The sequence below is a fragment of the Muntiacus reevesi genome, chromosome 3 (genome assembly GCF_963930625.1).
Source record: "Muntiacus reevesi chromosome 3, mMunRee1.1, whole genome shotgun sequence".
NCBI lineage: Eukaryota > Metazoa > Chordata > Mammalia > Artiodactyla > Cervidae > Muntiacus > Muntiacus reevesi.
Genome location: NC_089251.1, coordinates 92115803 through 92139269, shown reverse-complemented (window position 1 = coordinate 92139269; position 23467 = coordinate 92115803). Strand labels below are relative to the sequence as shown.

The 23467-nt window shown below is 39.7% G+C and overlaps 1 protein-coding gene across 1 annotated transcript in view; it reads left to right on the top strand.

The window, feature by feature from the left end:
* TACR1 (tachykinin receptor 1) overlaps positions 1-23467 on the top strand; it is a 164008-nt gene that overhangs the window by 98976 nt on the left and 41565 nt on the right. The window contains exon 2 of the mRNA XM_065927425.1: positions 2664-2858. Within this exon, the coding sequence (XP_065783497.1) occupies positions 2664-2858 (195 nt within the window). The remainder of the gene's footprint in view (positions 1-2663; positions 2859-23467) is intronic.

Here is a 23467-nt window from a genome sequence, read left to right as displayed (position 1 = left end):
TGCAATCCCCTCTAAGCCCCAGTCACATTACATTCTGAGTGGTATATCACCAGTTTGGGCATGAGAATGAATATTAGATTACATTCACTTATGTTTTAACATTTGTTCTGAGTTAAAAGTAAATTAAAACTTTGTATTTGAGATAACATCTGAAAGGGACAGTGTAATTACTACGTTCTCCCTTATGCATTCTCCCTAAGCTCCTGTGAAGTCTGAGAATGCACAGCCACAGTGAAAGCAGGAGCCTGGGAGATGCTGAAGCTGAGACAGGCATCTTCATTGCCGCAGGTCCAGCTTCAGAGAGGAAAGATCTTTCCTCTGTGAAATGCTTCAGTAAACAATTCTACAATAGTGCAAACACTCAAAAAGACACTAGCCATGACCATGCAGTTTCAGCCATTGGCCAAATTAGAAAGGAGACAACAGTAATTGACAAATCCACCTCTGTTGGCTCTGATTCCAGGGTTGCCACAACCATTTTACGACCTAAGAGGAAACCAAGACTTTGTTGCTGTCAGGCAGCAAAAAAGAGGCAGAACCAAGAGAGAATTCAAGATTCTTTTTAGAATACCACCGCAAGTATGGAAAGTGATCAGTTCTGCAGTACACTGAACCTCCCTTGGAAGTAGCCAGACAATGTTTGATTCACTGCATGTTGAGAGTTGTTTTTGCCCCTTTGATGCTCTGTAGTTGGCAGCTGAGTGACAGATTTTATAGCCACCAACTCACCCAAGGAAACATCCCCAGAGATTTATAGATTATTACTCACCTCCACCACAGTATCTTTTGCAAGTCTCTTTCTGATTCAACCCTTCCTGACTTCAAGACTAACTCCCCTTAGTGTCTTTTTGTTAAGGCATAGTTTTATTTCCCAAATAGGTGATAAAGTTTTCAGGGTCATGCTGACACTTTGTGTTTGGCAAAGCAGGAGCACAATGACTGTGATATTTAAACAAGAGTAGAGACTTGGGGAGTCAATAATTATGCAATATATTTGTATGTGACACATTGTAACCAGATTTCTTAAGGTTATCATTTTAAAATGCACAGAAATATCCAATCACAGCATTGTATACCAAGAATGAACATAGTGTTGTAGGTCAATTATACTTCAAAACAAACAAAAGCAAACTCAGAGAAAAAAATGATAAGATTTATGGTTATCAGAGGTGGGGATTTGGGAGAAGAAGGAATTGGATCGGCCTAGAGATTCTAGATTCCAAACACTGTAAAAGAGAATTACAGGGAGCCAGCTGGCATCTATTCTATTTGTCTGCTCGTTTCTGTCTCCATTGACTTTTCAGTCCCATGGAAGTCAGAAACACCTGCATGTCAGAGAATTAAATGCATGATTCTGAGATTTTCTTGGATACTTAAATCCCAAAAGCAGTATAAGACATAATTCAAAGGGATGGATCCATGAAATTTGCAAGAAAGGAAGTTGTTTTTCAGTGTAGACAGTAGTTATTGGCAGGTATTAAGAGTACAAAATAGTAACAAAGCGATGGGAAAGGATGTGAGGCATGGCTCCTCTCCCCCCTGTGAGGACTCTGTATCTAGGCCAGTGAGGTAGGAGTACTCGACAGTGGCCACTTTGAGTCCAGCATCCCCTCAAGAACAAGCTTCCTGACTTCCAGGAAGGGAGCAGCACCCCAGAAGGGACATGGGCTATGTTCCACCCCAAGCTGCTTGGTTCCTGCCTACCATACATACTCAATACATACTCAATAGCTCAGGGTAGAAGTGTTAGGGGACTGGGCTAAACCTATCGTTTTAAAAGGTATTTGACTTTCTGAATGCAGTAGGCAGAATTGATATGATCATAACTGATATGAAATGTTGATTGGAATATTTGTTATTTCTAAAATCTCTGCTGAATTTGAAAAGCAACACACAAATCTGGACCTGGGCACTCTTTCAGATGACACCATTCAACGCTCAGTCCCAAGCAAGAGATGGAGAAATGGCTCCAGGCCTGAAGTCATCCTTCATTTTCCTTCACTCTTCCTGCAACAGGTTTCATCCACCCTAGCCTTTAATATGCTAAAGTGTGTCTGTCTCAGAAGGTGGAGAGTCTCTTTCTTTTCATGAATCATACGTTTTTTTAACCACACACTGAATTGGTGAAGTTTTCTCCAGGAACTATTGCTTTTTGTTGGCTTTAGGACACTGCTTTCTCATTTACACACATTCACTTTCCTTCAGATTGTATGGACCTGTACAGGACTGCTAGCCTTTTAAATTGTCATACCAGGACTTTAAAAACTACTATTTCTATCATGATTATTCCTTAACCTAAAAAAGATAAAGTTAGACTTTATGTTGAATAAATTCACAAATTGTTCTTATTTTTCTGATTTTGCTGTAAACCACCAACCTATACGGGGCATCATGTGCCTAGCATTAGAGTTACAAGGATGAAACTTTCTCTCCTTGGATATTGCCAGATGGGTTCTAAAATATTAAAATATCTGACTGATTTTTCTTATAGGTTTTTGCATTCATGTCATAAAAATCACAAAGCTTAAGGTTAAAATAGTTGTAAAAATCACCAGGACTCAAAGGGTTTCTAAGGCATTTTTCAGTGGGCAGGAATAATGCATAACCACTAATGCAGATCTTGGTGACCAAATTGGAATTTTGTCCTTTCTTCTCCGTTCCAGGTACATGGCCATCATCCACCCCCTCCAGCCCAGGTTGTCAGCCACAGCCACCAAGGTGGTCATCTGTGTCATCTGGATCCTGGCTCTCCTCCTGGCCTTCCCCCAGGGCTACTATTCAACCACGGAGACCATGCCCAACAGAGTGGTGTGCATGATCGAATGGCCAGAGCATCCCAACAAGATTTATGAGAAAGTGTGAGTAGAGATGACTCCCGGTGCCTTCTTTGCCCTCTCTTGTTCCCTTCTTTCTTTCCATGTTCTTTTGTTGATTAGGATTTAATTTGTATCTGTAAGTATTGCTCACAACCACTCTGATTTCAGGATGGTATGTCCATAGTTATGAGGGAGCTATTATGTCTCAATTACTATTCTGGACTTTAAATGAAAAGTTTTAAAATATAAGACCTGGGTCATTGGGGTGCACTTCCATTTGCCTCCTGCCAATGAACCAAATGAATGCTGAAAAACCAAATAGTTTGCCCTGCCAATGTCTGCATTTCTTTGCCTTGAAATCTCTTCTTCACCTATAGAATGCCACTTTGCCCTCTTGCACAGCATGCCAGAGAGTGAGGGAATTAACACCAACCCTTACTCCCAGCAGTTCTCAAAACATGACTGATAGGAGTTGGCATATGAACACACCAGCTCCCTCACCCTTCAGGTGGGATGCCTCTGTGGGGTGTGTGTTTACTGTGTTCAGGGTTTCCTCTTACAATTAAGCTCCAGTCACCCTGGTGATAGCTGGCTCAGTGACACAGCCTTTGATATCCACTCCCTACTGTTGTTTCTCCTTCCAAATAAGTCATTTGCACTTGAATATCTATCTCAAGATCTGTCTCTGGGGAAAACTAAACCAAAACACCTACCTTCCAGGATTTTTCAGCTGGAAAAATACCTATGCAAGTGAAATGCATGGAAGGCAAGGCTAGCATACTGAGACCATATGAGTTACAGGTCCCAAACAGGCAGACCTACTTCTCTTCCAGGGACTTGACTGGTCACATTTAGGGTTTTTTGAAGCTATTCTGGCATATTTTTCCAAGAGTTCTTGTCTTAGAGGCAACATTAAAATGGCCTTTTCTTTGTTTTGTTCCAAGTGAGCAGCAATATGACATTTATATTACACCAGTTTTCTGGACTCAAAGCACATTGATAATGTGATTTCTGTTGAAAGACCTCTATAATTTTCCAATCTTGGGTTTATTAAGGGAATTTTAAGAGACCACTGGTTAGGATCCAGAAGATCTGGGTTTAATTACAAGATTGCCAGTTACTAGCTATGTGACCCTGGGCAAGATCACAGTCTCCCCTGGTTGTTAAATGGAACATAATAAAGTACTACTTCCAGTAAACAATCATTTTGAACAGCAAACAAGATAATATATTCTCACTTTGTAAGCTATTCAGTGCCATATGCAAGATATTTTTATTGAAACAAATTCATTAGGTAGTATAATCATTATAGACCTTTGAACTTCTTGAATGGTAAAATGAAATACTGTCCCTGTTGGCCTCCTATATTGAGGGTCCAAAAGCCTGTTGCACACAGAGGTATACTGCTGTTCCATGGAACACTGTTCCTGTTCCATGGGACACTGAAATGTGGCTTACCAGGAAGCAATATATAAAGCTCAGACTTTGCCTTCCAGACACAGGCAGTGGGATTTAATTGATCAAGCAGTGGGAGGATTAACTCTCAGCCTAGGAGATAGTGAACATTTTTCTTTCAAATGAAACTACCAGCCTGAGCAGAGTCCCAGCAGGAGAAAGAACATAGCTTTACAAGCTGTTCAGGACCCATGAACATGTTCATGCCAGCAGGTGCCCTCCAAGGTGGGGTGGCCCTCTGAAATAAAGCTTTTTATACAAACTGCTTCAGAAATTGCCATCAATGTCATGAACTGGAGCTCAGTTCTCAGCTCTTGTGATCTTCTCAAAGTCTGATCACCTTTCTATAACTTTTGTTTCAAATAAGCACAGTTCTTCTGTCTTCTAACAAACTCAAATTTTAACTTGGAAATAAAGGTTTCTTTTCTCATAGATGTCTGTGATCTCATCCAAGAAACAGTAGTGTTTAGTATTTTGCCTTTAAACACTTTGCTGTTTTATGCTTCCTCATGAATAGGAAGTCCCTCTGAGACTCAACGTTTTAGACCACCCTTTCAAGTGACCCTTTAAGAATCTAGGGTAACTGCTATTGGACTCATGGTTAGGTTTGCTGCTATTAGTTATTTTATAATTTTAACCTAAATGTGAGCCTAGATTAAGAGAATCTGATTTTATCTATTCAAGATGTATAAAATGTTTACAGATGCAGTAATAAGTTGAAAGAGTCCATATTTGCCATGCACATATTGTCTTACAAACATAAGTGTAAGCTTTATGCCAACCTATTTTGTTTTTGTCAGTATCTGCCATAATGCATTATGATATATTTTTAGGCAACTTAAATTTTACCAGTTCTAAACTAAGCACATAGTTATATTCTTTTCTCTTCTATTAAAAGTAATGATTGCAATTTCCACAATACATGATAATTCCAAATTTGAAACCTGAAGGAAACTTTGCTCTGAGACAAAGTAATAATTAGGGTAAGAGGATAGGCTCCAGTTAAATGAGGGATCAACTCCCAGCTACATCACTCTCAAATCGAGTCATAATGGTCAAGCTGTTCAAGCTTCTAAGACTAATAGTATAGTCCATAAAGAGGTGTTGAGAGAAGCAATTAAGATACATGCTTAGCTAGTGCCTTAAACATTGCAAAGAATCTAGTGAATGTTATCTACTGCAGTTAACATCACTCACTGATCTGAGTACACGTCATTGGCAGATGGTGGGTAGACCAGCAGCAGACAGTGTGGTGGGCAAATGTTTAGGCCCATCTTGTCTGATTAATAACTTCTGCCAGATAATTATACTAAAAGATTTTGTGAAAATCTTGGTTTGCTACATTTGCCTTCTGGCTGCATGGTTAACCTCTAACCCTGATCATTTATCATTTAGACTCTTATTAATACATGGATTAAATTAGGCACTTTTAAAGAAAGATATGGAGAAGGCAATGGCACCCCACTCCAGTACTCTTGCCTGGAAAATCCCATGGACGGAGGAGCCTGGTAGGCTACAGTCCATGGGGTTGCTAAGAGTCAGACATGACTGAGCGACTTCACTTTCACTTTTCACTTTCATGCATTGGAGAAGGAAATGGCAACCCACTCCAGTGTTCTTGCCTGGAGAATCCCAGGGATGGGGGGCCTGGTGGGCTGCCGTCTATGGGGTCACACAGAGTCGGACATGACTGAAGTGACTTAGCAGCAGCGGCAAAGAAAGATAACCCTATAAGAGAATGGGCAAAAGTGTTGAACATGTGCCTCACAAAAAGAGATATCTAAATGACCAGTTAATTTATAAGGAGGCACAAAACTTCAATTGTCACCAGTGAAATGTAAATTAAAACCATAATGAAACCTACCTGCCTACTCATTAGACTCACAAATGTTCAGAAGTCTGACTAAGCTAAGCATTTAGAACTTTTGGTGAAGAACCTATTGTAGACTGCTAGAAGCATAAAGCCACATTGGAAAACATTTTGTGGTATTTAGAAAAGAAGAAACTATTAATTCCATAAATAGGTAGTGATACTACAACTTCAAGCAAAGAAGTAGTCACCATGAAAGTGAAGACTATGATTATCTCTCAAGGGAAGGAAAGGAATATGATCAAGATGAGACACATAGAAGTGCTTCTGGGGAAATGGCATATTTCTTCAGTTCAGTGACAGGTAGTAGCATGAGCGTTTGCTTTAAAATTACTCATGACACCAGGAAGTTTGGTTTATGCACTTTTTATGGAATGTATGTTTCATTTTTTAAAATATTTATTTATTTTGCAGCATAAATCTTTAGTTGCAGTATGCGAGATCTTTAGTTGCACCAGGCAAACTCTTAGTTGCAGCATGTGGGATCTAGTTCCCTGACCAGGGATTGAGCGTGGGCCCCCTGCGTTGGGATCATAGCAGTCTTAGCCACTGGAACACAAAGGAAGTCCTATGGAATGTATGTTTCATTTTTATTTAACTTAAAATTGAATGCTATTTAAAGGCTGTTGCTTTTACAAACTCTCAAGAAACTGCTTCCATGGGGATAACCCCAAAATTCCCTCCATAAGAAATTTCTTCTAAGGTGTGAGCTTTGCCCAGGAGTGACGATCATAGGTGCTCATCTCTAGATGAGCCAAGGGGTCGGTGGGCCCACTGCACTCTCGTGTGTACTTGCCTTTTGCCGTGTTGACTCCAGTGTTGCAGCAATTTGGAATTTTTCCAATTGGTCTAAGGGTTTTAAAACAAATTATTGAGCCTGGAGGGATGTGACAATGTTAATAAGAGAACAAGCCCATAGGCTCTCCATAGTACTCATCCCCTCCTGCTATTATTCATAAGTACATACATCTGGATTACAAAATGTTACACATAAACTTGGTTAATCTTCCTTGGAAATCATTTAAAACTTTACAAGTAAACGACAGAGTATGGTGAAAACTCTAACAATTTCTTTAATTATCCATATTCCCATCATTTATAAAGGCTTAAACATTTTGATGAATTTCCATCCAGGGAATTGTTGTTCTTAGTTTCTTTTGAAGTATCTTGTGTACATACAGGTCAACACAAATATAGATTCTTGCCATTTTTGTAACACAAATCAAACTTATTATTTATATTGTTCTGTACCCTGATTTTTATTTAACTTAATACATCTTAGAGATCTTTCCATAAGAGTTCATAAAGAACTTCTAAATTGCCAATATCCGTTGGATCATAGGAAAAGCAAAAGAGTTCCAAAGAAGCATCTACTTCTGCTTCATTGACTATAAAGCCTTTGACTGTGTCGATCACAACAAACTGTGGAAAATTCTTCAAGAGATGGGAATACCAGACCACCTTACCTGCCTCCTGAGAAACCTGTATGCAGGTCAAGAAGCAATAGTTAAAACAAGACAGGAACTGGTCCCAAATTGGGAAAGGGGTATGTCAAGGCTGTATATTGTCACCCTGATTATTTACCTTATATACAAAATACATCATGTGAAATGCTGGGCTGGATGGAGCACAAGCTGGAATCAAGATTGCTGGGAAAAATATGAATAACCTCAGACATTCAGATGACACCTCTTTAATGGCAGAAAGAGAAAAGGAACTAAAAATCCTCTTTATGAAGGTAAAAGAGGAAAGTGAAAAAGCTGCCTTAAAACTCAACATTCACAAAACGAAGATTATGGCATCTGGTTCCATCACTTCCTGGCAAATAGATGAGGAAACAATGGAAACAGTGATACACTTTGCTTTCTTGGGCTCCAAAATCACTGCAGGCAGTGCCTACAGCCATGAAATTAAAAGATGCTTGCTTCTTGGAATAAAAGCTATGGCAAACCTAGACAGTATATTAAAAACCAGAAACATTTTTTTTGCCGACAAAGGTCCATATTGTCAAAGCTATGGTTTTTCCAGTAGTCATGTGTCAATGTGAGAGTTGGACCATAATGATGGCTGAGCACCAAAGAATTGATGCTTTTTATTTTTGGGGGGGGTCTCTGAAATATTAATTTTTATCACAGACAAAATTATATTTGTGTAAAAATGTAATTTATGCAATATTCTGATTTGTCCTCATATTAATTTTTAATAAAAATTTCTATCCAGAAGTAAATTTTCTATATCACTGATGTGGCTTATGAGATAATTTTTTTTTCCGTTTATTTTTATTAGTTGGAGGCTAATTACTTTACAATATTGTAGTGGTTTTTGCCATACATTGACATGATGCTTTTGAACTGTGGTGTTGGAGAAGACTCTTGAGAGCCCTTGGACAGCAGGGAGACCAAAAGAGTCAATCCTAAAGGAAATCAATCCTGAATAATCATTGGAAGGACTGATGCTGAAGCTGAAGCTCAATACTTTGGCTACCTGATATGAAGAGCCAATTCACTGGAAAAGACTAATACAGGGAAAGATAGAAGGTAGGAGGAGAAGATAACAAAAGATAGAAGGCAGGAGGAGAAGAGGATTACAGAGGATGAGATGGTTGGATGGCATCAATGATTCAATGGACATGAGTTTGAGCAAGCTCCAGAAGATGGTGAAGGACAAGTAAGCCTGGTGTGCTGCAGTCCATGCGGTCACAAAGAGTCGGACACGACTGAGCAACTGAACAACAACAACAAATTCTCTTTTCAGCTATACAGTATTCCATGTTTTAAGTGTACAATATTATGTAACCAATAACTTTTGGTGGACTTAGGATTGCCTCCAGCCTTTTGCTGTTGAAGTGCTGCCATGAATTATCACATAAGGCTATGTGGATCATAAAGATCCCCAAAATGAAATTGCTAAGTCAAATTTTTATAGTTGTCTCCCATACTAATTTACACTCCAACCAGAAATATGTGAAAGTCCACAGTTTTAACAGACTAGATTATCAAGATTTTAGATTTTTACCCACTAAAGTTAAAATTTTACTTAGCTAGCGTGTGAGACAAGTACAATTGCGCGGTAGTTTGAGCTTTCTTTGGCATTGCCTTTCTTTGAGATTGGAATGAAAACTGACCTTTTCCAGTTTAGAAAAGACAGAAGAACCAGAGATCAAACTGCCAACATCTGCTGGATCATCAAAAAAGCAAGAAAGTTCCAGAAAAACATCTACTTCTATTTTATTGACTATTCCAAAGCCTTTGACTGTGTGGACCACAACAAACTGTGGAAAATTCTTCAAGAGATGGGAATACCAGGCCACCTGACTTGCCTCCTGAGAAATCTATATGCGGGTCAAGAAGCAACAGTTAGAACTGAACATGGAACAACAGACTGGTTCCAAATCGGGAAAGGAGTACATCAAGGCTATATATTGTCCCTCTGCTTATTTAACTTACATGCAGAGTACATCATGAGAAATGCTGGACTGGATAAAGCACAAGCTAGAATCAAGATTGCTGGGAGGAATATCAATAACCTCAGATATGCAGACACCACCAGCCTTATGGCAGAAAGTGAAGAAGAACTAAAGAGCCTCTTGATGGAAGTGAGAGAGGAGAGTGAAAAAGCCAACTTAAAACTCAACATTCAGAAAACTAAGATCATGGCATCTGGTCCCATCACTTCATGGCAAATAGATGGGGAAACAGTGGAAACAGTGACAGACTTTATTTTGGGGGGCTCCAAAATCACCAGAGATGGTGACTGCAGCCATGAAATTAAAAGACACTTGCTCCTTGGAAGAAAAGTTATGACCAACCTAGACAGCATATTAAAAAGCAGAGACATTACTTTGCCAACAAAGGTCCATCTAGTCAAAGCTATGTTTTTTCCAGTAGTTATGTATGGATGTGAGAGTTTGACTATAAAGAAAGCTGAGCGCCAAAGAATTGATGGTTTTGAACTGTGGTGTTGGAGAAGACTCTTGAGAGTTCCTTGGACTGCAAGGAGATCCAACCAGTCCATCCTAAAGGAAATCAGTCCTGAATATTTGCTGGAAGGACTGATGCTGAAGCTGAAGCTCCAATATTTTGGCCACCTGATGCGAAGAACTGATTCATTTGAAAAGACCCTGATGCTGGGAAAGTTTGTAGGCAGGAGGAGACAAGGATGACAGAGGATGAGATGGTTGGATGGAATCACTGACTTGATGGACATGAGTTTCAACAAGCTCCAGGAGATGGTGAAGGACAAGGAGGCTTGGTGTGCTGAAGTCCATGGAGTCGCAAAGAGTCGGACACGACTGAGTGACTGAACTGAACTGAACTGAAAGTTAAAAATGCAAGTCTCTTATTGGGAGTGGGATTGAATTTTTTCATAATTTGAGTCATTAGTATATTTATCTTGTAATCTGCTTAATTCACTTACCATATCATAAAAAATTTTCTATTATTTTCATGTGTCATTAAACGTTTCTACAATGTGATGTGAATATATGTGTGTGTGCATACTTAAATAATAGTTTTGTTAGCTAAACTGCTATGAAAATTGATTACTCCAGTGGCTTCTCATAGCTGACTAGTAAGATAAAATAGTAAACTTCATAAGTAAGCCACTTCTAGCTACATCCCTAGACACCTGCAGGGACAGGTTTAATGTCCTCAGCCATCACTGTTTATGTCTACAGTCTGCAACTACAGAATGTTATTCTAACATTCTAACATTTATGAAAGTGAAGACTTGGGCTTATTATTAATGCAATAGTGTCATAGTTTACAATTGATTCCTGCCATAATTTTAGCAAGTTAGTAGCTGTGGCTCCTCTAGTGAAACTGTGATACTACATAGGAACTTATATAATGATGGAGTGATTGACTGGTGAGGAAAAAATTTCATGTGTAACCAAAAGTGATTATTCTTGGTGGAGGAAAAAAGCACAGTAAAAAGAAAAGAAAGTATAAAGATGAAATATTTGACTTTGCAAAATGCAAATTCAGTAATTTTCAAAGTTATTTGGACCCAGGCGCACTCTTGAGGATGCTATACAGGCTGTGAAGTTGCCCTGGTCCGGTAGGGTTATAGGCAATACCCCTGAGGACTAGGAAGATGAATGAGGACTCTTCATGAGAGGGTCACCAACATGGCCAAGAAATAAGGATGAAAAATGAGAACTATACCCCCAAAGAATGAGATTTAGATAGCCTGGGGAATTTTGGCTTCCCTGAATCATTTATAATATTGGTTATATGTCATTTTCTGTTAATTAAATTTTTTTACACATAACTTTGTGGTAAAGCTTTAGCATAAAGTAAGATGTGGCTATTCTGGATTCCAAATATCATCAGTAGTTCTGGAAAGGGAAGATATGTCAGAAAACAGCATCACTCAATGACTCTAATTGCCTGAAGATTTTGTGGAAATGTATATGAATGTGGATATATTAACTCTAATGTAATTCTCTATTAAAACCAATGATAACAGAAGACTGTCTTTATTTACAGCATTTGGTCTTTTGTATGTCATGACTCATCATCTTACCTGAAATTTTTATTTTTATACATATTTTTTACTTTCATTAACAATATTGAAAATTAAAAATCAACTAATTGATAGAGAATAAAAAGGAAAGAAAGAATACTAGAAAAAGTACCTGTGGAGCTACTCCCTGATTTTCCACATTCTTCATTATTTCACAAATGTGAAATAGTGTCAAAAAAAAAAAAAAAAAAATGTAACTTCTTTGCCAAGCTACTCAAGTCCTCGGCCAAAAGGGTGTCAGCATATTTGTGGTTCCAGGATTGTTTATGCTAGCTGCTATGATTAATCTCCTCCCTGACACCCATTACATTTATACAGCTCAGCATTCCTGGTGTTGTCACCAATGTTGATGGAAAGCAGTTAATTCAATAATGAAAAGTGCATTGACGTTTTAGGGGGAAAGGGTTGCATGAAAACAAGACTTTAACTCTGACTCTCAGGAAAAAAGCTACAGAAGGAGGAGGAAAAAAAGCCTACATTGATGTAAAAACTAGAAAGGTTGTCATAAAACTGCCACAAATTTCACTACTGGTAGATATTACACAGATAGCGACAAATGGGAGGTAGCAGCCACCATGGACAGTCAGGGGCAATACATATGGCAATCCCTAATTAGGAGGTGAAAGTATACCTGAAAAAGATAGGATTACCAAACCTGGGATTCTTCTGTGCCATCATGATAAGTTTCCAGAGGTAGCTGAACTTACTGGGAAAGAGAAAGCAAAACCAGGCCTAAACGCATATTTGAGTGTAAGATAAAATGCACTATTTTCTGCAAACCTGTAAATAATCACACTGATGAAGCTTGAGAGGAGAGGAATGAAAATACTGCTAAAAAGTTACATTTATAAAAGGCAATGGAATCAAAATCTGTGCAGTTTCTTTTAAATACCTCATAAGCTTTTAATGAGTTCAGAACCATATGGACAACTCACTAATTTCTATGATCTAAATGTAAATGTAAGATACAAAAATAAACATTCAGCTTAATTCCATTACAAACTATAGATACAAGATTCACACCAAAAATTCAAAATTATGCTAAAATAGCAATGCTTTATTTTTTGAGCATGCCTTTTCCAGCAAATAAGGTTAGTAAGTTATCAGGAAATTGTTATTTTATTTTAACAAATTAATTGGTCAAAGGGAAGTATTATATATTTGCCTCAATAAATGACAAAAATAAATTTGTTAAAATGTAATATTTATTAAAGAAAAATAGCTTATCTCAGCAATAATCTTTGAGACAATTAAAGTGAATAACACATCTCCTTTACAACAAAAACAAAACTCAGAAAATTAAGAAATAGGTATTCTATGAAGAAAATTTTTCAATCATCTGATTTTAGACTTTTGTTGTTGTTCAGTCCCTCAGTCATGTCCAACTCTTTGCAACCCCTTAGACGGCAGCACACTAGGCTTCCCTGTCCTTCACTGTCTGCTGGAGTTTGCTCAAACTCATGTTGATTGAGTCAATGATGCCATCCAGCCATCTGATCCTCTGTCCTCCCCTTCTCCTCCTGCCCTCAGTCTTTCCCAGCATCAGGGTCTTTTCCAATGAGTCCGTTCTTCGCATCAGGTGGCCAAAGTATTGGAGCTTCAGCTTCAGCATCAGTCCTTCCAATGAATATTCAGGACTGATTTCCTTTAGGATTGACAGGTTGGATCTCCTTGCAGTCCAAGGGACTCTCAAGAGTCTTCTCCAACATCACAGTTCAAAAGCATCAATTTTTCGGTGCTCAACCTTCTTTATGGTCCAACTCTCACACCCATACATGACTACTGGAAAAAACATAGCTTTGACTACATGGATCTTTATCAGCAAAATAATGTCTCTGCTTTTTAATATTCTGTCTAGGTTTGACATAGCTTTTTTTCTAATGAGCAAACATCTTTTAATTTCATGACTGCAGTTACCTTCTGTGGTGATTTTGGAACCCCCCCAAAATATAGTCTCTCACTGTTTCCATTGTTTCCCCATCTATCTGCCATGAAGTGATGGGACCGGATGCCTTCATTTTTTGAATGTTGAATTTTAAGTCAGCTTTTTCACTCTCCTCTTTCACCTTCCTCAAGAGGTTCTTTAGTTCCTCTTTGCTTTCTGCTATTAAGGTGGTGTCATCTGCATATCTAAGGTTATTGATATGTCTGCCAGCAATCTTAATTTCACGTTGTGCTTCATCTAGCCTGGCATTTCGAATGATGTACTCTGCATATAAGTTAAGTAAGCAAGGTGACAATATACAGCCTTGATGTACTCCTTTCCTGATTTGGAACCAGTCCCTGTTCCATGTCTGGTTCTAACTGTTGCCTCTTGACCTGCATACAGGTTTCACAGGAGGCAAGTAAGGTGGTCTGGTTGGTGACGTTGGTTATTTCCATATATCCTTAAAGCAATTCTAAGAGGTAAAGAATACTCCTATTATTTCTGTCTAGAAGTATGAAACAATGAAACACTTATTCAAGTTCACAGGATTAGTGAATAGAAGAGCCAAAATTGAAGGTCTGGTCTTCTGTCCTCTAGAGTTAAGTGTTTTCCTCAGTAAACCAAGAGATGACTCTAGATAGCTCATCATCTTCCTGAGCCAGCTAATAATGCTATTGTATGCTGGGTAATTCAATAATTTCTAAAGTTCTGAGTTAGAAATATTATAAAGTGTAATTGTAACTGGCCCAATGGATGAGTGATTTTGCACATACTGAAAGTCCAAGTGAATAGCTATTTCTGAGTATATCAGTGATGAGTGTTCAAAGAAAAAGATGATGGTGTATGTGTGTATGAGTGTGTTTTTATACATGTGCTCTGTGTGCCCTTGGGGAATTTAGCTGTTTTCTCAAAACAGAGTTACTGAGCCCTGCATTTTTCTTCCTCATCTAATACAAAAAGACATTCAGTGTTTTAGCCATTTGAAATATCCATTATGCTCCTATAAATATTTATACTATTAGAAAGCTATAATCACATTTTGATTTCTAAATTCAGTAAGGATTATCTTTGTCTCAATCCCGAAACATGAGTAATAGGTTGGAGAGTGACTACTTTCTCTAATGCTGTGATCTGTGGACAGATCAGCTTAAATACTTCAAAACCAACTTCTGTCACAAACATAGAAAACAAATTAATGGTTACCAAAGGGGAGAGGGAAGAGGGGAAGGATAAATTAGAAGTATGGGGTTAACAGATATGAATTACTATATACACCAACTACTATATATATATAATAGATAAGCAACAAGGATCCATTGTATAGTGCAGGGACTATGGCCATTACCTTGTAATAATTTACAACAGAGTATAAAATATTCTAAAGCTACTGAATCATTATGCTCTATCCCTGAAGAGCATATATTAAGCTAATATAATATCACAAATCAACAATACTTTAATAAGTAGATTGATAAATAGATAAGGACACCAACTTCTAGCAACCTGCACTGCACTTTGTGTTGCAATAACTTGCCTGAGGTGACACAGCTGCTTAAGAAATGTAAAATTTTTCATATTCCTTGGATATATACCCAGAAGTGGATTGCTACTTCTATTTCATTTGAGGAAGCTCCATACTGTTTTCCATAGTGGCTGCACCAATATACATTCCCACTAACAGTGCACGAGAGTTTTTCTCCACATCCTCTCCAACACTTGCTGTTTCTTGCCTTTTTAATACCAGTTATTCTAATGGGCATTAGGTGTTATCTCATTGTGGTTTTGATTTGCATTTCCCTGATGATTATTGATGTTGAGCATCTTTTCATATGCCTGGTGGCCAGCTGTATGTCTTCTTGGAAAAAAATGTCTATTTAGGTCCTCTGACCATTTTTTAATCACATTTTTTACATTGAGTTCTATGTGCTCCTTATATATTTTAGATATTAACCCCTTGATGGGTATATGATTTGCAAATATTCTACCTTGTTTGGTAAGGCCTCGAGCAAAGAGGATTTTGATGCTTTAATACATTTGTCAGAGAGTTCGTGGGCATATGATTCAATGTTTATGTTCACTTTACATGAAGATTAGAATTATTTTGCCTTATTTTCCCTATAATAATCCTGAGAATCTACAAGACTTGTTATTAAATAGATTAAAAATATGGTAGGTAGTGGAAGAACTACAAAAAAAAGAAAAAAGAACTCTCACTAAGAAGCTATAGGAGACATGTCATGGTGCTAAACGTTTTGCACACAGTATGGATATCAGAAAAGGAACAAATGAAGCCAAAGAATATTTATGGCTTGAAAAGCATATAGAGTTACTATTTGCTTTTTTGATGCTCAAAGAGGACCCTCAGTTCCCCTGAATACATCCCGACTAGGGCCCTGGCTGCATCTCTGTGCTACCTCCATGATTTGCAAAGCGGCATAGATGGTGTAATTGGAACACGTTGGAGCAGAACGTGGAAAAGCAAACCAAGATGTCTTTGGACATTTTGCCTAGAAAAAGAGTCTTCACAGAAAGGAAAGTAATAAAGTGGAGGCAAAGGGAAACTAAGAGAAATGAACATCTTATTAGTTTGAATGACATTAAGTTTTTGTCAAGTTCTTATATGAGCCAGGTACTGTGCTAAGCACTTTAAATGAATAATCTCTGTTCTTTCCTCCGCGGTGGTGGTCAGAGGCCTTCCCTGGGGGATCTAAGGGAGCCTTTCTCACTCCCAGTTGGGGACATTTCCCTGCTCCAATAATGGTAGCCACACCAACAGAGCAGTGGTTCACTTGCTATCAGGAGGCCCAGGTTAGAACTTCAGACTTTCCAGAAGGGGCAATGCAGTAGATGTGGATGAGCTTTCCAATCTGAGTTGATTGATGTGAGTTTGATTTTTGGAGGAAAGAGAGATGAACATAGAGCTGAGACCAAAGAGGTGGACATAACAATGAGAAAGGAAAGAGGATGGACTGTTAATGGATTATGTTCCTGGGAGCTTTTCCTGAACTCTCCATATTGTCTCCTGTGTGTGTGCTCAGTGGTTTCAGCTATGTCTGACTCTTTGCGACCCCATGTAGCCCACCAGGCTCCTCTGTCTATGGGGATTCTCCAGGCAAGAATACTGGAGTGGGTTGTCATGCCCTCCTCCAGGGGCTTTTCCCAACCCAGCAATGGAACCCAGGTCTCCTGCATTGCAGGTGGATTCTTTACCAACTGAGCTACCCGGAAAGCCCTGTCTCCTATATAAGTACTCTGTAATTCATTTATTCATTCTCCTAATTGTTATCACTTAGGTGGTATCCAATATCTTTTTTACTGTGAAATTCTTGTGAATGATTCCTAAGGCCCAAGTATAAGAGTTTCTCTAGAGCATCTTAAAGTGAAACTAACTTCAGTTTGCACATGTTCAACTTTATAAGAGAATGTTTATATGATAACTATTTTTCAATTATTGGTGGGTTCCTATGTACCCACCAGCAGTAAATAAAATTCCTAGTGTTCCATGTCCTTGTCAACACTTGGTATTGTCAGACTTCTTTATTTTTTGCCTTCTCTATCTTTTACATTTGGTAAACATAAAATGCTATCTTGTTGTAATCTTAATTTGCATTTCCATGAGGAAGAAGACAACTGTTTCAAGAGGAGAAAGTGATTAGCTGTGTAGAATGCTGCTTCCAGCTTTAGTAGTTTAATGGGTCACCTCTCTCAAAGATGCTTACATTTTAATATGGGACAATGTTTTGACTCAAAGGAATGGATTTGAAATCGTGTACAATCAGCCCTATTAGAGCCTGTGAAAGAGGGGACAGCTGGGAAGAGGAGCAGGTTCACAGCAACCCTAAGTCTAGGGTGAACAACCATACTCGTTTGTCTAGAACTGAAGGGTTTCCCTGAATGTAGGACTTTTCATTTTAAAATAAGGAAAATTCCAGGCAAGCCAAGCCAAGTTGGTCATCTACTTACAGTACACATATAGATGCTCTCCAGCCTTATTAGTAGTAAAGCATTTTATTGCATGCAGAAAGACTAATTCTGCACACACACTCCAAATCAGCCTGGCCTCTGTACGGCAGACAGCAGCATAGAGACTACAATTTGAAGCTTCCTTCGTGCCTGAAAATATTGTTTGTTATTAATGAATAAGTCAAGTGAAATAATGTTATTTCTCATTTTAAAAGAGATATCTGGGCGGGGGCAGGGGAGATGGAAAACAGAAATCTGGATCGTATTGCATTTATATCAGTGCATTCCTCAATAGCTATTTTTGAATAAATTCCTATTTCCCCATACTGGGGAAAAACATTGCAAAGTGATACAGGTTCCAGGCCAGTCTACCTGGGAAAATCAGCTATGTTCTACAAAGTCATGTTACTTTCTATAAAGTTACATTCTATAGAGTTATGTTACACTCTGTAGAATCATGAAGTTTGAGTTCGGTTTCCCCTACAAGGCAAAGTATTCCTAAGAGATCCAGATGGACTGTTAACAGGACTTAAGAGTTAAGAAGCATGGAAGGGTGGCTCAGATGGTAAAGTGTCTGCCTGCAATGCGGGAGACCCAGGTTCGATCCCTGGGTCAGGAAGATCCCCTGGAGAAGGAAATGGCAATCCACTCCAGTACTCTTGCCTGGAAAATCCCATGGACAGAAGAGCCTGGTAGGTTACAGTCCATGGGGTCTCAAAAAATCGGACATGTCTGAGCTACTTCAGTTTTACACAGGACTGGGAAACAGACTCTGGGAGGCACAAACAGAACCTCGTGCACACCAGGACCCAGGAGAAAGGAGCAGTGACCCCTCCCCCCAGAGTCTGACCCAGACTTGCTGTGAGTGTCCAGGAGTCTCAGCAGAGGCGTGGGTCAGCGGCGGCCTGCCGCAGGGTGGCGTGCACTGAGTGCAGCAGTGCGTGATGGGACCTTCTCAAGGAGGTCGCCATTACCTCATTGCCTACACTGTAGTTTGGCCTCAGGTCGAATAACAGGGAGGGAACACGGCCCCGCCCTTCAACAGAAAATTGGATTAACCATCTACTGAGCATGGCCCCGCCCAGGAGAACAAGACCCAGTTTCTCCCTCAGCCAGTCTCTCCCGTCAGGAAGCTTCCATAAGCCTCTTATCCTTCTCCATCAGAGGGCAGACAGATTAAAAACCATAGTCACAGAAAACTAAGTAATCTGATCACATAGACCACAGCCTTGTCTAACTCAATGAAACTATGAGCCATACCATGTGGGGCCACCCAAGACGGACAGGTCATGGTGGAGAGTTCTGACAAAACGTGGTCCACTGGAGATGGGAATGGCAAATCACTTCAGTATTCTTGCCTCGAGAATCCCATGAACAGTATGAAAAGGCAAAAAGATAGGACACCAAAAGATGAACTCCCCAGGTCAGTAGGTGTCCAATATGCTACTGGAGACCAGTGGAGAAATAACTCCACAAGGAATGAAGAGATGGAGCCAAAGCAAAAACAGCACCCAGTTGTGGATGGGACTGGTGATGGAAGTAAAGTCCGATGCTGTAAAGAGCAATATTGCATAGGAACCTGGAATGTTAGGTCCATGAATCAAGGCAAATTGGAAGTGGTCAAACAGGAGATGGCAAGAGTGATCATTGACATTTGAGGAATCAGTGAACTAAAATGGACTGGAATGGGTGAATTTAACTCAGATGACCATTATATCTACTACTGTGGGCAAGAATCCCTTAGAAGAAATGGAGTAGCCATCATAGTCAGTGAAAGAGTCCAAAATGCAGTACTTGGATGCAATCTCAAAAACAACAGAATGATCTCTGTTCATTTCCAAGGCAAACCATTCAATATCATGGTAATCCAAGTCCATGTCCTGACCAATAATGCTGAAGAAGCTGAAGTTGAATGACTCTATGAAGACCTACAAGACCTTCTAGGGCTAACACCCAAAAAAGATGTGCTTTTCATCATAGGGGACTAGAATGCAAAAGCAGGGAGTCAGAAATACCTGGAACAATTGGCAAATTTGGCCTTGGAGTACAGAATGAAGCAGGGCAAAGGCTAACAGAGTTTGGCCAAGAGAATGCACTGGTCATAGAAAACACCCTCTTCCAACAACACAAGAGGAGACTGTACACATGGATATCACCAGATGGTCAATACCAAAATCAGATTGATTATATTCTTTGCAGTCAAAGATGGAGAAGCTTTATGCAAACAGCAAAAACAAGACCAGGAGCTGACTGTGACTCAGATCATGAACTCCTTATTGCCAAATTCAGACTTATATTGAAGAAAGTAGGGAAAACCACTAGACCATTCAGGTATGACCTAAATCAAGTCCCTTACAATTATACAGTGGAAGTGACAAATAGATTCAAGGGATTAGATCTGATAGGCAGAGTGCCTGAAGAATGATGGACAGAGGTTCGTGACATTGTACAGGAAGCAGGAATCAAGATCATCCCCAAGAAAAAGAAATGCAAAATGGCAAAATGGTTGTCTGAGGAGGTCTTACAACCATTGAATGCGAAAGTACTGCATTCAATATGCCAGCAAATTTGGAAAACTCAGCAGTGGCCACAGGACTGGAAAATGTCAGTTTTCATTCCAATCCCAAATAAAGGCAATGCCAAAGAATGCTCAGACTACCACACAACTGCACTCATCTCACAAACTAGCAAAGTAATGTTCAAAATTCTCCAAGCCAGACTTCAACAGTACATGAACCGTGAACTTCCAGATGTTTAAGCTGGATTTAGAAAAGGCAGAGGAACCAAAGATCAAATTGCCAACATCTGTTGTATCATCAAAAGAGCAAGAGAGTTCCAGAAAAACATCTATTTCTGCTTTATTGACTATGCCAAAGCCTTTGACTCTGTGGATCACAACAAACTGTGGAAAATTCTTCAAGAGATGGGAATACCAGACCACCTGACTTGCCTCCTGAGAAACCTGTATTCGGGTCAAGAAGCAACAGTTAGAACTGGACATGGAACAACAGACTGGTTCCAAATCGGGAAAGGAGTACATCAAGGCTATATATTGTCACCCTGCTTATTTAACTTACATGCAGAGTACATCATGAGAAATGCTGGACTGGATGAAGCACAAGCTGAAATCAAGATTGCTGGGAGGAATATCAATAACCTCAGATATGCAGATGACACCAGCCTTATGGCAGAAAGCAAAGAAGAACTGAAGAGCCTCTTGGTGAAAGTGAAAGTGGAGAGTGAAAAAGTCGGCTTAAAACTCAACATTCAGAAAACTAAGGTCATGGCATCTGGTTCCATCACTTCATGGCAAATAGATGGGGAAATAGTGGAAACAGAGACAGACTTTATTTTGGGGGCTCCAAAATCACCACAGATGGTGACTGCAACCATGAAATTAAAAGACACTTGCTCTTTGGAAGAAAAGTTATGACCAACCTAGACAGCTTATTAAAAAGCACAGAAGAGTTAAGAGATGAAACAGGGTTCTTGCTAGAGGCTGGAGTTTCAGGGAACAAAAATGACAAAAAAAAAAAAAAAAAACCCACTGTCAGTTTTCCTCCTTAGCAACAACACTTTATGACAGCACCTGGCAACACTTGTGTTGGTAGTTTCTTATCTTGCAAATAAGCTGTGTGCTCCTCGTGAGCTGGACTGGCATTCAGCAGAAGCACACAGGCAACAGCGGCATGAACTGTTAAAATATTTTGACATTTTCTTTCATTTAGAAAATCGTATAACACCTGGGCTTCCCAGGTGGCCCTAGTGGTTAAGAATCTGCTTGCTGATGCAGGAGACTCAGGAGATGCAGGTTTGATCCTTGGGTTGGAAAGATCCCCTGAAGGAGGAAATGGCAACCCACTCCAGTGTTCTTGCCTGGTGAATCCCACGGACAGAGAAGCCTGGTGAGCTACAGTCCATAGGGTCGCAAATAGTTGGACATTACTGAAGAGACTTAACATGCATGCATGCATAACACAGTAGGTGCTTTTTCTTTTTTTTTTTTTTTAAAGATACTTAATAATATAAACTCTAAAATGTACGGTTTATCTCAGACACTATACATGCCATGTAATTCCAAGAACTGTTTTAGGTTTGGACAGATCACAAAAAAAGGTGAAGTTGTCCTTTATTTTCAGGGTGAGTGAAAATGCCTTCAGGTTCAAAGCTCTTGAGTAGGAAAGGGTCTCAAAGCTAAACTGAGAAGAGCCTATTCTGTAAATGCCTCACCCTGCCCAGCAGAAATTGTCCTCTAGGTGGGTTTGGGGACTCTTGCTTTATTTGGAAATAGACCTTTTGGGACGAGGTGGCCATTCACATGTAAGGCTGTGAAAAAATTCTGTTAAAGGAAAATGTCAGAGGATTTCTTTCTCTGTCCCATTTCCTCCGTTGACTGGTCTCCAGATAGAGGAGCTTGTTGTCACCCTGCTCTACTCACAGACTGCTCCCTCCTCCCAGACCAGCCTCAGTGGGTGCTCACCTAACTCCAGGCAGGGAAAAGCCCATAGCGAACTCTCACCTGTGAGCAAACACCATGCCCTTATCCTTTATGTCCTCTAGTTTCTTTATTTCTTCTGCCTTAGTCACATTTAGTAACTGGACTCAAACCAGTTACTGCCTTACCAGCCAACACCAACATCATGTGTGGCCCCCTGGTCACACACCTGTCCACAGAGTAAAGATGCAGATTCCAAGTCCTGATGATCAGTACCAGCCAGTCATCATCCTTCTCCTCAATTCACCTTTCTTCCTCTTGGAAATAAAGTTACCCCTTGGGACTTCCACTGGGAGCTTCCACACACAGAGGATGCTGAAGCTGTTTTTACATGATGAGCTTGTCTGTAAAAGTGACCCTAGCCAGTTTGAGAACACCATAGGGCTTCCCAAGTGTTCCAGTGAGTAAAGAATCTGCCTGCCAACGCAGGAGACACAAGAGACGCCTGTTTGATCCCTAGGTTGTGAAGTTCCCCTGGAGTAGGAAATGGTAACTCACTTCAGTATTCTTGCCTGGAAAATTCCATAGACAAAGGAGCCTGGCAGGCTACATGGTCCATGCAGTCCAAAGAGTCAGACACAACTGAGCAAATGAGAACACACACAAAACCTTAATCAGGGTGATCACAAAGGTGGGACTGGACTGTGATTGTGAGTAGATGGAAATGAAATCACTCTGATTGTAGCTTGTCTGGAGTATGATTGCAAGCAAAGAAAGAGAATGATTGCCCAGATTCCCAGGTGTTTCAGAAAACCAGGTCTGTGTACCTGTGGGTAGCGGGGTTTACTTTCATTTGTTGCCATTCAGTCGCTAAGTCACGCCTGACTCTTTGGGACCGCACGGACTGTACCACACCAGTCTCTCTGTCCTCCACTATCTCCCAGTTTGCTCAAATTCATATCTATTGAGTCAGTGATGCTATTTAATCATCTCATCTTCTGCCACCCCCTTCTTTGGCCTTGAATCTCTCCCAGCATCTGGGTCTTTTCCAATGAGTCAGCTCTTTCCATCAGGTGGCCAAAGTATTGGAGTTTCAGCTTCAGCTTCAGTCCTTCCAATGAATATTCAAGGTTGATTTCCTTTAGGATTGACTAGATTGAACTCTTTGCAATCCAAGGGACTCTCAAGGGTCTTCTCCAGCACCACAGTTCGAAAGCATTAATTCTTTGGCGCTCAACCTTCTTTATGGTCCAACTCTCACATCCATACATGACTACTGGAAAAACCATAGCTTTGACTATATGGAGCTTTGTCAGCAAAATGATGTCTCTGCTTTACTTAAAATTTATTTATTTTAATTGGAGGATAATTACTTTACAACATTGTGATGGCTTTTGCCATATATCAACATGAATCAGCCATGTCTCTGCTTTTTAATACTCTACTGAGGTTTGTCATAGTGTTCATTCCAAGCA